This window comes from Vespa mandarinia, chromosome 2 (assembly GCF_050613455.1).
Source record: "Vespa mandarinia isolate Hongniang chromosome 2, ASM5061345v1, whole genome shotgun sequence".
In the NCBI taxonomy this organism is placed as follows: Eukaryota; Metazoa; Arthropoda; class Insecta; order Hymenoptera; family Vespidae; genus Vespa; species Vespa mandarinia.
In genome coordinates, this window is record NC_140811.1 from 6064530 (window position 1) to 6080000 (window position 15471).

The window sequence follows — 15471 nt, forward strand, 5'->3', positions numbered from 1 at the left end:
TAAAACCATTCTCTCTTCTCTCTCTCTCTCTCTCTCTCTCTCTTTCTCTCTCTCTCTTTACCTTTTTTTCTTTTCGATTTTCGCTCGTGAATTTGTGCGAGCGTAACGTATGGATAAGATTACCCGTTATACTCGCGGCTACAAACGAAACTCCTCGGTTGCGAGAAAGTGGAAGGAGGATGAAGGAGGGCAAGAGGAGCGAGGACTGCTTTCAGGAATTTCAGGATAAATGTGACAAAGCTTATTTCGGTCGGCCGGTCTTACATGCGCGCGAGCGTGTACGAATTACGAGAGACCCCCAACAAAAACAGTTTCCACGGCCGTAAACACGCTCGGTGGTCGTTTTTCTCATCCTCCCTCCTCCTTCATCTTTTCGTTCTCTTGTTTTTCATTTTTCCACATTTTCGCGACCACGAGTCATGAGAAATAAACACGTGACCGTATCACAAAAAGTTACAAATATGACGTAATTCACCTTCTCTCACCACCTCCCTCCCACCGCCCTTTTTATTCTCCCATTACTATTATCTAATTTTGATACTTTTCTCAATAACATTCTTCGTTTTTTTGTTGGATGCCATAAAAAAAAAAAGAAAAAAAAACATCTTCGCATTCTCTTCCGTTGCATTATGGTGCGTACAAATTAATGATCGGCACTCATTACAGAGTTTTTTGTGATTCGTAAGAGCGTCGTTTCGTCTGCTCGAAAGTCGACGAACCTTCTACGGTGATTTTAGTTTAACGATTCGTTGTAAAGGGAAAGTCTCGTACCGTTCCGGTACGGGTTGTTAAATTTTATTATTACTTATTCCTTGATCTTGGCAGTTTGAGTTTTCGAAAGGGATCGTGAAATCTCCTTGAAAAATGATTAATTTTCTAAGATCCTATTTTAACGACTACACCAACCATAAATATATTTTTATCGTTACGTTACGTTCGTCTGATATTTTCTTTTCAGATACTTTTGTCGCACTTCGACGCGTTCAAGTTTCCCAGCTCGGAAGTGGTACAGTTCCGTGCATTGGTGACACCCTGCATGCCAAGTTGCGAACCGGTACAGTGCGATCAGGAAGAGGCTACGGGCGAGCTAAGATCAGTAATCTCGTTCGGTCGACGTCGTCGTCGTCGTTCAACCTCGTCGTCGCAAAGCCGAGAGGATCTACTGTTGGTACAATCAATCCAAATTACAGACAAGTTTGGATTCGAACGAGAAGGGAAACCATCGAACGGCACGTCGGCTACGCGGGACACCGTCTTCGTCGAAAGTACCGAAGACATTAATGGCTCATCGATGGGAGTTTGCATAAATCTTGGTGAGGCAATTGTGGCTGGTACGGTCTTCCTCGTTGCACAAATTGCCATAATCGCAGTATGGACCTTTACCTGGCAACGGCGTCGACAAATGTTAAAACATCAGGAAGCCCTCTCGGTATCGGTATCTGTGCCAGGCATGCACTCGCCTGGTTCAGCTCGTACCGATAGTCTCTGTAAGTTATATGACGCCGGTTACGCCGGACGTCGTTTCTGAAGTCGAAAGACTTACATCGTCATCTTTCAACCCTCTTCGATCTACGCCCTTTCTCGCCTCTTATCGCGTCTTGATCATTCGTAGTAAACTGTCCGATATTACCGTACGGCGAGTAATTAACGATGACGCACGAAGCGCGAGTCCCGACTTTTGTCACGACGAACGGACAATTTTTAATGCTTTTTTTATCCCCCCCTCTCTATTCTCCAGTTTTACTATACTATCCTTTTCCCGTTGCATCCCGTTTTCATCATCTCGATTAGTTCTTTCTTTTTTTATTTTTTTTTTATCTTCCCCCTCCCCTTCTTCTTTTTACAGAATCTTTTTTTAGCTCGCTTGGCACTTGTCCGTTACCTTGTACTCGGGAATCGCGCGAAATTCTCGGCGCAGTCTGATTTAATATAGATATTAAGTACGACGGCTTGGACGGACGAAGAAAAAAGAGATTAGTAAACAGAGTATCTGAGTGTGTATGTCCATGATTCCAAGTTGCTTTCCGTCCAAGCCATCGATCGATCGAATTCTGCTATCTTTAATCGCGCGTCTTACGTTCGTGCATCTTCGATCCAATTTGCCAATGCTTAGACTATCGTAATTTTCTACGAAGGAACGATCGATCGATCGAGCTTTCGAAGTGAAGAAAAAAAGAAAGAAGGGAAGGAAATGAGAAAGAGAAGAATGGCTGGCTGATACTTTCACGAAGAAGTTCGATCGGTCGTTCCAGGCTAAAGAAAGAAGAAGCACGAAGACGAAAGTAGAAAATATAAAAGAAAGTAGAAAAGAAGAGGAAGGAATGGGGGTGATGTCTGTCCTTCTTCTTCCAACAAACCGGTTGCTTCTCGTTAACCCTTCGTTCCCGAGGCAATATGCGCGGGCGTGGAGCCGAGGCGTGGCACGGCTCCGAAGGTGATGGAGGTCGACGTGTATTTGCTACGTAGGATAGGGTACCGCACCATGGACTCTAATTAGCATTGGGAATCGAGCGTGATTATGCAGATGCTCCGAGTAGGATATCAACGGGTGTAACGATGGGAGGGCCAAGGAAGGCGCGAGAGATCGGTTGGAGCAGCTCGAAACGGAAGGAGAAGCGAGAACGAGGGGGAAACATGGTTGAGAAGGGGTGGTACGCGCGCAAAGGGGTTGGCGGAAGGTTAATTGCCTCTTGTGGTGTCTCGAGGCTAAGCTAAGCTTGCAGGGTAGAACTTGATAGGGTTGGATGTACCCACAGCCGGTGAACGGAAGGGAGGTCTACAGGAGACAGAGACGCAGGATGAGTAGAAGGAGGTGGAGGATGGGGGTAGCTTTGGATCACATCGGAGATAGCCATCTCCTTCACGTAACCTCGATCTCTCCCCTTTCGAACTGAACCTTAGCCACGTCCTGCATCTCCGTCCTGCCTGGCTTAATTTACATCGCGACGCGTGACCTTATCAATCTGGAGACGACGTATTCGTCGTCCTCTCGCTCTCAAGAGTGAGAGGGAGAGAGAGAGAGAGAGCGAGAGAGAGAAAAATAGATATCGGCAAAATAGAAAATATTCCCTTAGGAACGAAGAAAATTCTCGTAATCAAGATTTTGCTTGCTCGACACTGATTCGAATTTCGCGCGAAGACGAAGCGATTATAGTTCGAACGAACATCTAGACAGAAGCTAATATGAATTTCCGAGATAGAGAGGAGAAAACAAAGTGGCTAAGCAATCGAAATTCAGCATAGGCGATGGTAGTTACGCTAGGTAAATTTAGATCGATTAACCTTATCGAAGGGACTTGGTCGATTCTCGACGTTACTCTCTAAGTGGTAGGGAAATCGAATTAATCGAGAAAGTTGAAGATTAGAATACGCTAGTCAAGACAAACAGACAGGGTGAACGATAATAGAAAAGGACGAGAGATAGAGAGAGATAGAGGGACAGAGATAGAGAGAGGAAGAGAGATGAAAAGCGGGTTGCCATAGAGGAATTTACCTTACAGTTACCCGAACTTTGAATTGTTCTGCTGTTTGACGTTTGTCTACGGTGGAAACGAGGGAAGCGTGCTCGTGGTTTATTCCCGTACGTATGTATCTAACCAGTGGAATACGTGGATAATGACTACCTGTCCGCTACGCTCAACGTTAGGGAAATGTAGTCTCCGTGTCCGTACCCTTTCTCTCTCTCTTTCTATCTCTACGCGTATTCCCAATGTCACGGCGTGTTTATAAATTTCTACTTTCGTGCCGTCAGTAATGATTTCAATCGCCGTGTCGACCGGATTATATATAATTTACGAGGAAGACAGGAAGAAGCGGGGGTGGAGCACGTTGAAGAACAAGGCAAATGGAAAAAGAAAAAGAGAGGGAGAGAGTGAGAGAGTGAGAGAGTGAGAGAGAGAGAGAGAGAAAGAGAGAGAGAGAGAAAAAGAGAAAAAGACATGAAAGTTTAATTGGCCGTTTAAAAAAATTACGTTAAATCTTTTTCTCTCTTTTCATCCATCTACAAGAAACAAAATTTCGTTTCTCTCTCTTTCTCTTTCTCTCCCCTCCTCTCTCTCTCTCTCTCTCTCTTTCTCTTTTTCTCGTCTTCCTCTCTTTTTTTTTTTTTTGTTATTATTGTCGATGCCAAGCCACGATTAGTTCGCTTATTTTTTCCACTCTCTATCTCGATAAAATCGCAAACTTCCTCCGTGAAATTTGACTTGCTTGATTTTTCGCTCACGAGAAGGTGCTCTTTATTTCATTCCACGATTTTTTCCGCCGGCCCTTCTACGCTTATTCATCTGTTTGCTTTTTTTTTTCTTTTAACAACAATAACAAAATAGTATATATATATATAAATATACATTTGCATATACTATACTATAGTACGATACACAAATAAATACCGACTGATGGTGCCTAATGAGTTTTTTATATATATTTTTTTTTCTTTCTTCTTAATCGCGAGCGTCAAAGCTCGAAAAAGAGCGCTTTCAATTACGATAACTATAAGTATTTTTCGCTAACGCAAGATGGTAGTATATTCAATCTGCTTTGTGGTGAGAGGGTAGAGTCAATTTTTCTATTTTTTTTTTAAATACCTGTTCGTCGTTAATAAACGAACCTAATATCTCAATAATATCGCGAAACGCGTGCCCAGCCATCGCGTTTTTTGTTAGAAACGTAATCGCACGGTGCACTTTTGCCGGTGTACGATCAGACGCGAGAACATTATTCCTTCGTTTCTAATCATTGCCTGCTTCTTTTCGATATTGGAAAAGATAAAAAGAAAGAAAAAATAGGAAAAGAAAAAAATACAAGAAAGGTCGATCGATCGATTTAATTCATGTGATAGAGAGAGAGAGAGAGAGAGAGAGAGAGAGAGAGAGAGAGAGAGAGAGAACGAAGCACAATAATAATTTCTCGCGTCTAAGTCGTACGCATAAGCAAGTAGCAATATATGAGTAAGTAAATAGTGGTAAAAGAAAATAATGCAAAAAAAAAAGAAAAAAAAAGAACGAAGGTGGAAATCACAGGTACGAGCACTTTCCATCGACTTGATTGAACGAGAAATCGCGCGCAATCGAGAATAGAAAGAGCGAGAAAACGCGCAACGTTTGATTCAACTCATTGGAAACTGCCGATATTCCGTCGACTCTAAGATATCTTTTTAACTAACTAACTAATTTTACTACTTTATTCCCCCTCCCAATTTTATTTTTTTTTTTAACGTCGTATACGATGGGAGTTAAACGTGCAAGCAATGATATATCGATTAACTATTACTACGTTTAATATTATCGCATAAGTCTTTTTTTCTTTTTTTTTTTCTTTTTTTTTTTATTTTATAAAGAGAGGAAAACGTCGAGGACGATAATTATGATTATAATATAATAATATTAATAATATTAATAATAATAATAATAATAATAATAATAATAATGATGATAATAATAATAATGATGATAATAATAATATTGATAATGATGATAATGATAATGGTTGTAATAATATTGGGCTCGAGGACGACCGCTCGAAAAATTCGACGACGATTCCGCGCTTCTGGAAATTTTCCTCCGGACTTTTCCCTTGTTTACGTAAATACATACGTACATTATGTCTCTTTCTCTCCGTACACGAAACATACGTAGAGGGAGAGAAAAGGGTAGTGCCGCGCGAAACAGTCGACGTTGGCGTTGTCGCCTTCCGCTTATACGAATATATTTCCCAGCCGCACTCTCTCCCTTTCTTCATTTTCCTCTTTCCTTTTTTCCGAGAGACCAATGTGCACAAACCTAAGCTATTCACGATTTAACAAACATTACGTTTGTTTTCCATCACTCGCTACTTCACTCCCTCTTTCTCACTTGTCTATCACTTTCTATTTTTATCTTCTTACACTTCCTTATTACCCCTCATAAGTATTCGCAAACGTAAAGACGTAAGTGCTTGTCCTCGAGCCTGAGGTGCGCGACTATGCTTCGTCATAATGGAAAGAAAAGAAAAAAAGTGTGGTAAAGCTCGAGAAGTTCGAGTCTGTTCTGTACCTTGACAAGATATGCCTTTCTCTCTCTTTCTCTCTCTCTCTCTCTCTCTCTCTCTCTCTCTCTCTCTCTCTCTCTCCTTCTTTTCATACGAATATATATATATATATATATATATATATATATATATATATATATATGTATATATGTATGTCCTCTCTCCTCCTCCTTCTGTTTTTCCAGCTTCATCGCATCATGCCGATTGGGATGATCGTTAAACGATTATCCCCTCGAGCGTCCCTTTTTTCATAATCATTACGAATCCCAGATAATTCTTTTCCAGCTTTCAGCATCGATTCCGGATTCGTATGGGCCTTGACACGGTCCATTTCCGAGCCGAATCGAAACGTTTTAATCGCTTATAATTCCGTCACGTACAGAGCTTACCCGACGATCGAGCCTTCGTACATTATTATCGGCGCACCGGGCGTAATCGCTTATTTATTTTACTACGTTAACGTAATAATCTTGCTATATCGGAAATGATATAAAAGCAACGAATAAAAAAAAGAAGAACAAGCGACGCGAGCATCGAATAAGAGAAGCACTTCGTATATATGCACTCCTGTCACGACCATTTCTCTTCGCATTTATTTTATTTTATTTTTTTCTTTTTTTTTTTTTTCTTTACATGTCCTTCGTATTACATTTGTTCGTATTTTTAAATAATAATAATAATAATAATGATAATAATAATAATAATAATAATAATAATAATAATAATAATAATAATAATAATAATCAGGATAAAAATCCATTTAAAAAAGAACGAAATAAATCAATTGACTCGTCGACAGGTAATATACGAATGCGTATGGTTCGTTCGCCACTTCTTTTTTTCTTTTTTATCTTCTTCTCACTCTACTTTTTTTTTTTTTATACTATCGACACGTATCCTTGATCGCCGAGAAAGGCCGGCGTCATACATTGTCAGTACCGTAACAATAAACGTTGTACATAGCATATATGGTACAGAGAAAATAAAGCCCATTTTATAACGAAGAAACGAGAACGATTCATTTCTAAGACCTCTTTGTTTCCTCTCACGTTTACAGCAAATCGTCAATTTTTCAAGAAGATTGTTCCAGACATTTTCTTTCTCTTTGTTTTTCTCGACAAGACGCTAACTTCATGACGTTCAGGTAAGAACGAAAAGAACCTCCTTTCTGCTAATGGGATATAATTAAGAGAGAGAGAGAGAGAGAGAGAGAGAGAGAAAGAGAGAGAGAAAGGGAACGCTCCCTCCGTCATTAATAGTTATTCATCTGGCCGTTTTCTTGGAGTTAATAATAATATTAATACTAATAATAACGCGATCTTTCGTATTGCAAATTATGTCAGTTTGTACGTTCGAAATGACAGAGTTATAAAAATAAAAATGTAAAAGGTGAAAAGAAAGAAAGAGAGATATTCGAACGATCTCATGACAGGTAAGTTAAATCACTTTACTCAAGTCTAACGATTTCCTTTAATTTTTATTCTTCCAACTCCTTTTATTTCATCTCCAATCAAAGAAAATTATATGAACTACGATAGCGATAAAAGAAGATAGCTGATAACGATAACGATAACGATAACGATAAAGATGGCGATGCAAACGTTCCAAATTACGTGAAAGATTCTGAATTACTCGTTTAAATCACAGACGGTCGACCATTTAAAGTTAAAAATAACGAAGAAAGGAGAAAAAATATTTTAAAATATGGTGGAAATAAATATATATTCATTACGATGGAACGCGTTTATCTCTACATACTTACTTACATATGTATACATGTATGTATCAATCAACGTGTTATTACGTTAAGTATTACCTCCTTCCTCGGATGGCCGAATTGAAAGGCGTGAATTATGTGTGCGTAGGTAGTACAAGAGTTATGCGTGTATCGAGAGACGTTGATGGATCTTTTTTCCTCTCGTAAAAAATGATGCAGATGATCGTTTACCTCGTAAAGAAGACGATCTTACATTTCCTGTTTTCTTGGAATAATGTCGTTTTAAATTAAAGCGGTAAAGAAAGAAGAAAAACAAAAAAATGAATGCAGATTTTTAATGACGTTAAAGATATAATCAACGACAAAAAAAATCATCTTCAGTATCATTATTTAACGTGTTATTTAACCAACTATTTTTATCTACGACCATCCGGTAAAAATTGGATCGTTTTACTGACCCATATATTACATGAAATAATACAGTCATACTGATTCTGATATATTTTTATGATAAACATTTGCTTGGCAAAAAGATTCGAATAAAAATTGGTATTTATTCTAAATCCATGGTCTAAATTTAATGTATGAAAAACAATAAATGAACTATTTAGTTTGTTTTATTTCATTTTAATTAATTATACAATATAATTTACTTGCTAACGAATGATATATAATTTCGGCTAATATCGTTGAATGTATACGAAATTTTTTTTTAAATAAGAGGCCTCGTTAAGATCATATTTTCGAATAAAGATCGCTAGCTCGATGACAGGCGGAAGCACTTAGCGTGTTCTTAAAATCGAATCTCCCAGGATAATGGTCGATCTTCGTGGCGCGAGACGAAGACGTGACTAGTTAGAAAGGATCGGCATCCATGAGAAACGACGAGAAACTCGATAGGTGGAGGGAGTCAATATCGAGCGCATCGTGCAGCACGAGCTAAAAGTGAGCCATGTAAATTTCCAAGATGACTGCTTTACTCGCGCTCTTGTATACGTTATTGGGAGATAGAATTTCATTGGCCTGAGAATCGAATAAAGAGAAACCAAACGAAACGGTGTAAAATACGAGAATCTGAATCGATAAAGTGCACAAATCCGACAACTTTTGTCCATTCAATTTCCTTTCTCTTCTACGGTAAATACGCTATACTAAATGTCTCGTTATCCCTACGATATGAATTTTCAACAACGATATATGCAAAATTCCTGCTATTTCTATTGAAGATCTTACACCTACTCGTTCATAAATATTTTAAATACCAAAAAGTTTATCATCTTTGGACGTAGTCGGTTCTAACGACATTCTTGAATGTTGCACGAACACGAGAGTCCTTTTTTTATTCTTTTTATTTTTTTCCTTATGAGCAAGAAGATTAAAATGATTTAGTATAGAGTCGGGCGAATCTACAGAGACAACTATCGAGAATTATCGTAATGCAATTTATCGTGCGTATGCGATTTGGTCGGATCCATGTGAGGATTATCGACTATGTTAATGAACCGGAGCAGAGATAATGGCGCTAGTCATTTATGCTTCAAGATTCTCTGAACGTCATGGAATCATATCATCGGTAGCTTGTAAACCGACGGACCGTGTAATTATCGATTACGACGTATCCTAGTTTACACAGCTTCCAAGCTTGAAACATATCGTAGAAAAAAATGTATGATACGGGTTCAAATATTTTTTCGTTAACTCTTGGCTCGTTCACATGACACAGTTATCAAGTTACAATTAAAAATACCGCCTACTCGTGCTGGTTTTTATAGACGAGCCATGTTTTACAGTTATCCGATTGTAAAACGACTAGGCATTGCTAGGACGAAAGATCGGGAGGTCATATCGCGATGCTTTGGAGAGATGACCGACCTGAAAAACGAAGGACCTATCGCTCGAAGACATTACGGTACCAGCATGGTTAACCGCAGGAGACCCACTGACCCAACGGACGAGCTCCATTGGCCAAATCTGCATTCTATCGGTGTTCGTCAACTACGAAGATGATCATCGATGAAGATCCGTTCTATGATCACAATACTTAAAGCGAGTTAACTCGGCGATTCTCTCGAATTAGAAGTTTTATGCGAGTGAAGATGCATTTTCAGATATAAAGAAAGATATCAAACGGGGAAACGGAGAGTACGATTTATTAAACGATTTATCAAGATCAATTTAACGAGTGATCGGTAGATGCGAAAACGAGCCATCCCGTGAAATCGTTAAAAATTTACTACCAAGCTCGATATCCGAAAGATGGGAGGGAGAGTCCGGCGTCGATATTCTCATCGCGTCGCGCGCATCCAAGAGATACGAATTTAAGACGGGCCGGATTCTATTACCCACTTTATCGCTTCTCATTTCCATATGCTCGTGGTGGAGTCGTTCTCTTCCGACGCATAATTTGCTAGATGATCGACCGTATCTGGCAACACTATCTCGGGGTGTAGTAAAATTTTTAAATAAATTCTTAGATGTAGGAGTATGTATTTATACCTACATAGATACATATGTATATACGTAATACCTATATATATATATATATATATATATATATATATATATGTATACGGGCGTGGGTAGATAGTGCACGTGAGTTTATAAGCTCGCAATAGCATTCTCTCGATCAATCCGCAATGCGTTCGTTTAGCAGAGCACACAGAGTCGAATCAATGTGAACGACACTCGAACATCGAACTGAACAAAGCGAGCAGCTCGAAATGTCGATCGCGTCGACAATGCGGTCACTGCGATCGGGCTGATCTGGAAGCTCGACCTTATTACATCGGGATAATGTCCCAAAGGAACGCCGTTATCCAAGCGGTACCATCATTCACTATACGTCGTCTCAAATACGAGGCTCGTTCTACTATAAGATGTCCACTGCGAGTCATTTGTCAAAAGTCGAGAGATGTGTCCTTCCTATCGACGCATCCCCGCGGAATTATCTACCTTTTACTGCCAGCTAAAGCACAGAATTCCGAGCAATCTGTTCTCTCCTCGAATTATCCAACGTTTACCTCGGACTATCGATTGCTACGGTGAATTCGAAATTCCCACGGAGCAATCCTAACACGATGGCTCAGCTCGTTCAAATCGAAAGTGATTTTCCACCAAGTGCTTCCTCTACGTGTTCTTTGCAAGGTCGAATTCAAAGTCTTACCTTATCTATCGTTCTAACATTTTAATGATCGATACATTCAAAGTAGTTTCGACCTTTCCAAAGAAATTGAAGATAAAAAGATCTTTAACACTTTAAGTTAACCCATTAGATCGTATGTGAAGCATGAGATTTCTTATTAATAAAGTCTCCTCCCCCCTTATGATTTCGTTTCATTCAAAAATCGTAGATAGCTGATATGTCGGTAAAAGAGATAACGAGAGACAGATAAGAAGATAAGATTTTCATTTTACCGAATTGAGCCACCTAAGGAACTAAAAGCGAGTACACGTTGTAAAACTAGTTCGAGGTGGTTTAGTGGCTACCTTCGCCAAAGAAAGAACGTCGAAGTAGTCAAGTGGGCGACTGGTTGGAACGAAAGAGGGTTCTACGTTTACTTGGCTCTCTTTTCTTCCTGCCATGGGTGTGGAATGTCGCGGTGTATCGAAAAGAAAGAAAGAAAGAGACAGTGGCTACTGGATGTGGTATCTGAAAACGGGGATTGAATGTAGAGAACCGGAAAGAATATGGAAACGGAAAGGCTGCATGGAAGAGAGATGAAAAACAAGAAATACGAAAGAGAACGAAAGAGATAGCAAAACGTGAGTGACGATGTAAGAGAGAAAAGTGGTAAGAATGGTGGAATCTGTACGACATAGACAAAAAAGAAAAAGAAGAAAAATAAGAAAATGAAGGGGGAAAGAGAGAGAGAGAGAGAGAAAGAGAGAGAACGAGAGAGAGAGAGAGAGAAAGAGAGAGAACGAGAGAGAGAGAGAGAGAAAGAGAGAGAACGAGAGAGAGAGAGAGAGAAAACCGTTGTCAAGAGGAAAGCGTACATTCCAGAGGGGGTTGAAGTAAGGAAGGTTGAGTACACTGAACGAAACGGTGGCAAAATGTGGTTTGGGAAAAGGGACGAAGAGCCAGCAAGAGCTTCGATCCTTCTCTTTGGCTTCTATGTTGGTTATATCGGACCGAACCGGATAGCGCGTGGTATCACGTAAATCCAAAGAAAACACCTCTTCGTCTTCTCTCTCTCTCTCTCTCTCTCTCTCTCTCTGCGTTCGTCTTTCTTCGATGTGTTTCGGCTGGCTATCTTCGAGAACAAGCATTCTGAAGAAAGCGTAAAAGAGAGAGATAGAAAGAGAGAAAGAGAAAAAGAGAAAGAGAAAGAAAAAGAGATAGAGAGAAAGAGTGAGAGTGTATGAGAGAGAGAGAGAGAGAGAGAGAGAGAGAGAGAGAGAGAGAGAGAGAGAGAGAGAGAGAGAGAGAGAGAGAGAGAGAAGGAAAGAGAACATTTTCTACCCACATTCTTCCCGCAGGATTGCACCCGCGAACGAAAGAGGGTTGATAGTGTATACATGCGATGGAAAGAGAAAGAAAAGTTGAAAGAAAAAGCACAGGGAGGAGAATAAACTACCGACACATCCCTCCTGCTACGACACGGAGAAAGAACTTTGGCTTAGATACATATCGGTTGGGAAAACTCACTTTTATTTGCGCTAGAAGTACTTCGATATATTTGTTGTCCTTGAATTTAAAAATGTAAATCATCGAGGTATTGTTTTTATTGACAAAATTCTTTTAAGAAACCGAAAAAAATGAAAGGAATTTCTTTGTACATTATAATAAAATTATTTAATAATAACAAAAAATTAAAATGTAGAACTTAGCTCTATCAGATCTACGTGTTATGTCCGCCGGCGACATTGGTTCGACTTTGATTGATTGTTTATTTATCGGTCAGCCTCGTTACGCCTATTCGTTTCTTCCAAGAATAAACAATCACAAAACGTAAGGTCGCAATATAACGACCATAACATATTTACGCCACGCATTGGTAATAGAATGATAACTTCCGTTAAATAAACAAAATAATCTATACGAACGTCCAAATCGATTAAGCATATATTTATCATTTATTTCCGTTATATAAAGTCGCATAAATATTATACTAAATTTATTTTCTTCGACGAGTTATACTTAAGTCGTAAGCGACGAAGAAAAAAAAAAGAAAAAAAAAAGAGAGAGAGAGAAAAAGAAAAAAAAATTCGACATGAAATCGATCATTTGTCATTTAATTTTCTTTCTCCTCGAATCAAAGTAAAATCATAAAAGCTTAATATGCTTAAATTTTTAAATCTCTTCGTAATCCTCTGACATATCTCTGTATACTTATCTACTTCTAGTAAAAGCTATACTTACCTGACTGCACATAGGAGCAGAACCAAGGGAAACGTCATATAGCTATTGATCTTCCTTAATTACAGACTCATTAAGCATCCAATACGCCCACCGTTTGCAAATCTCTCTGAGCGAACGTCTCTATCGCTCCACTTTACATTTACCATTCGTCTTTGCACTTTACGCATACCTAGTTTCTCCGACATTTATTTTCGAACGTAAACGTCAGCCTTCGTTTTCTAAACGCTCCTCCAACAGTGGTTCTCGGTTATTCCTCTGCACTATCTATAAAACGATCTTGTGGTTGCAGCGGTCACGTGGTTCTTATTTCATCTTACGTAGCATAATCTAAGTACTTAGATTCAATATGCGCTTGAAGTTACTTCTATGAAATCGTATCAGGAAATGTTTCAAGGTAGGAAAGGTGATCGATGAAAATAAACACTCACCGTGACGCCGCTTATTTACTTCGAACAAACATAAGGAGATCGGTCTAGCAGCAATCGTTCGTTTTGATCGCGGAAAGATGTAAAGTAAGAATCGATACGATTGTTCGATTAAATATTCGACGCGGGTACTGATCCTATTATCTCTACGAAATGGGAACGATAACAATGTTGCCGAGTTTGTCTAATTTTATTACCGTACACGTACCGACCCTATACACACACGGCCAATTATGCTAATCGCCGATCTGAACTTACAAAATTAACTTGCTTTTGCAGACAGCCAATTTCAACTCGTCGACTTCCAAAATATCTCCCGTGGTTTAATGCAAATGGTTACGTGCTGTCTATTCCGGTATACAATGGTTAACAGGCTCATTATCAACTTGTTTTCCCATGATACATTCGTAAATTTAATTAGATATTGTAACTTATATCTACTCCAATAAGAACGTAAGTACAAACACAACTGACTTTAGTTTTTCGTTTCCACCTTTATCCCATCTATCGTCTAACCTCGTAAAAGTAACACAAAGTAATATCGCCTTCGGAATTCGTGACAATTAGCGCGTTGAGCTTTTATTGGTGGTCGGAGGACAATAAGTTTGAGAAGCTTCCACGGTGCTCGTTGATTTCCCATGGGACACTAATCCTATTCGGTACGGATGTCTTTTTGTCGCTAGTTAGCTATTTTTATCCGACCTCACACGCTTACTCCATGAAACCATCCCTGAACGCGTCACTGAACTTTTCTCTAAGTATAGAATAGTCTGTCGGAATAGCGAAGTATTAGAGATATTTCCACGATAGGAAAAGATCAACGAAGGACTTTTTTTAATCAGAATCGATAATCATAGTGAATTTTAAATGAGAAAAATGGGATGAATTTAAGCAAAAGGAAAAAAGAAAAATCTCTCGCTAAAAAGAATCGTTATTTTCTTCTGCATAATTCATAAATTCATGAGTTCATATTATTTCATCATATTTCTATAGGGATATAAGGGTATGATAAAATGGAGCATCGACGATACGTGATAAAGTAAAACAGTAATTAGTAGTCGGTAAACATCGATATTGCAAATTCACCCTACTGAAATAATACGTCGTGCCGTATACATTAATGGAAATTATTCAAGCCTCATGAGATCCATTTAAAATTTGGTGAAAGATCAACGTTATCGTGCGATACGTGCGATCGTAAAATCGAATCAGCTGAAAGAAAGAAAGAAAGGAAGGAAGGAAGGAAGGAAGGAAGGAAGGAAGGAAGGAAGGAAGAAAGAAAGGAAATCGTTTAAAAAATCATCTCGACTTGCCGAGAAGATATCGATTGATCGAGACAAGAATACCGGAAAGGATAATATCGCGATCAGGAAATAACCAGAAAGATTACGGAATCCGATCGACTGAGAAACGACAAGTTTGGATGTATTAAACGAGAATCGTTCGTCAAGAATCCAAGAAATTGTAAAGCTATGAAAGGTTCATATATGATGACAGATGATCGACCAATGATATCGTTTCATTCGCGATGTTTGGAATGTTAATCGTTGTTGCTGCTGCTGCTGCTGATGCTAATGTTGTTGTTGTTGCTGCTGCTGCCACTGCTGCTGCTACTGCTAACTCCTACTGCTTCTGTGATGCTGGTGATGCTGGTGCGCCGATCGTATTCGTTGCGTAAACGAACGAATGGCATAACGAGAAAGGAAGACGAGGAGAAAGAGGAACAAAGAGCGAATGCCGAATATATCGAGGGAGGAAAAGAGTCGAGGGAGGTTGAAGCCGATAGGCTAACTGAAAACGGACCGATGACTCTGTAAACGCAGCGAATGCCAATGCAGCATAACGATACAGCCAAATGGTTCAACCATTACCGCGCCAATATTACCTGCTCAACTGAATTATTGTGTTGAGCGACCGCACGAAATATCTGGCATCGATATTGA

General features: G+C 39.2%; 2 protein-coding genes across 5 annotated transcripts in view; one reads left to right on the forward strand and one right to left on the reverse strand.

The window, feature by feature from the left end:
- The window catches only part of neo (ZP and PAN domain-containing protein neyo), a 164282-nt gene extending 157262 nt beyond the window's left edge, over positions 1-7020 (forward strand). For all 4 annotated transcript variants that reach the window (XM_085664868.1, XM_085664870.1, XM_085664869.1 and 1 more), the window contains one exon: positions 959-7020. In XM_085664868.1, the coding sequence (XP_085520994.1) occupies positions 959-1528 (570 nt within the window). In that variant the 3' untranslated portion in view covers positions 1529-7020. The remainder of the gene's footprint in view (positions 1-958) is intronic.
- Positions 1-15471, reverse strand: part of LOC146873173 (autophagy-related protein 16-1-like) — a 257007-nt gene that overhangs the window by 202548 nt on the left and 38988 nt on the right. The gene's annotated exons all lie outside the window — the stretch shown is intronic.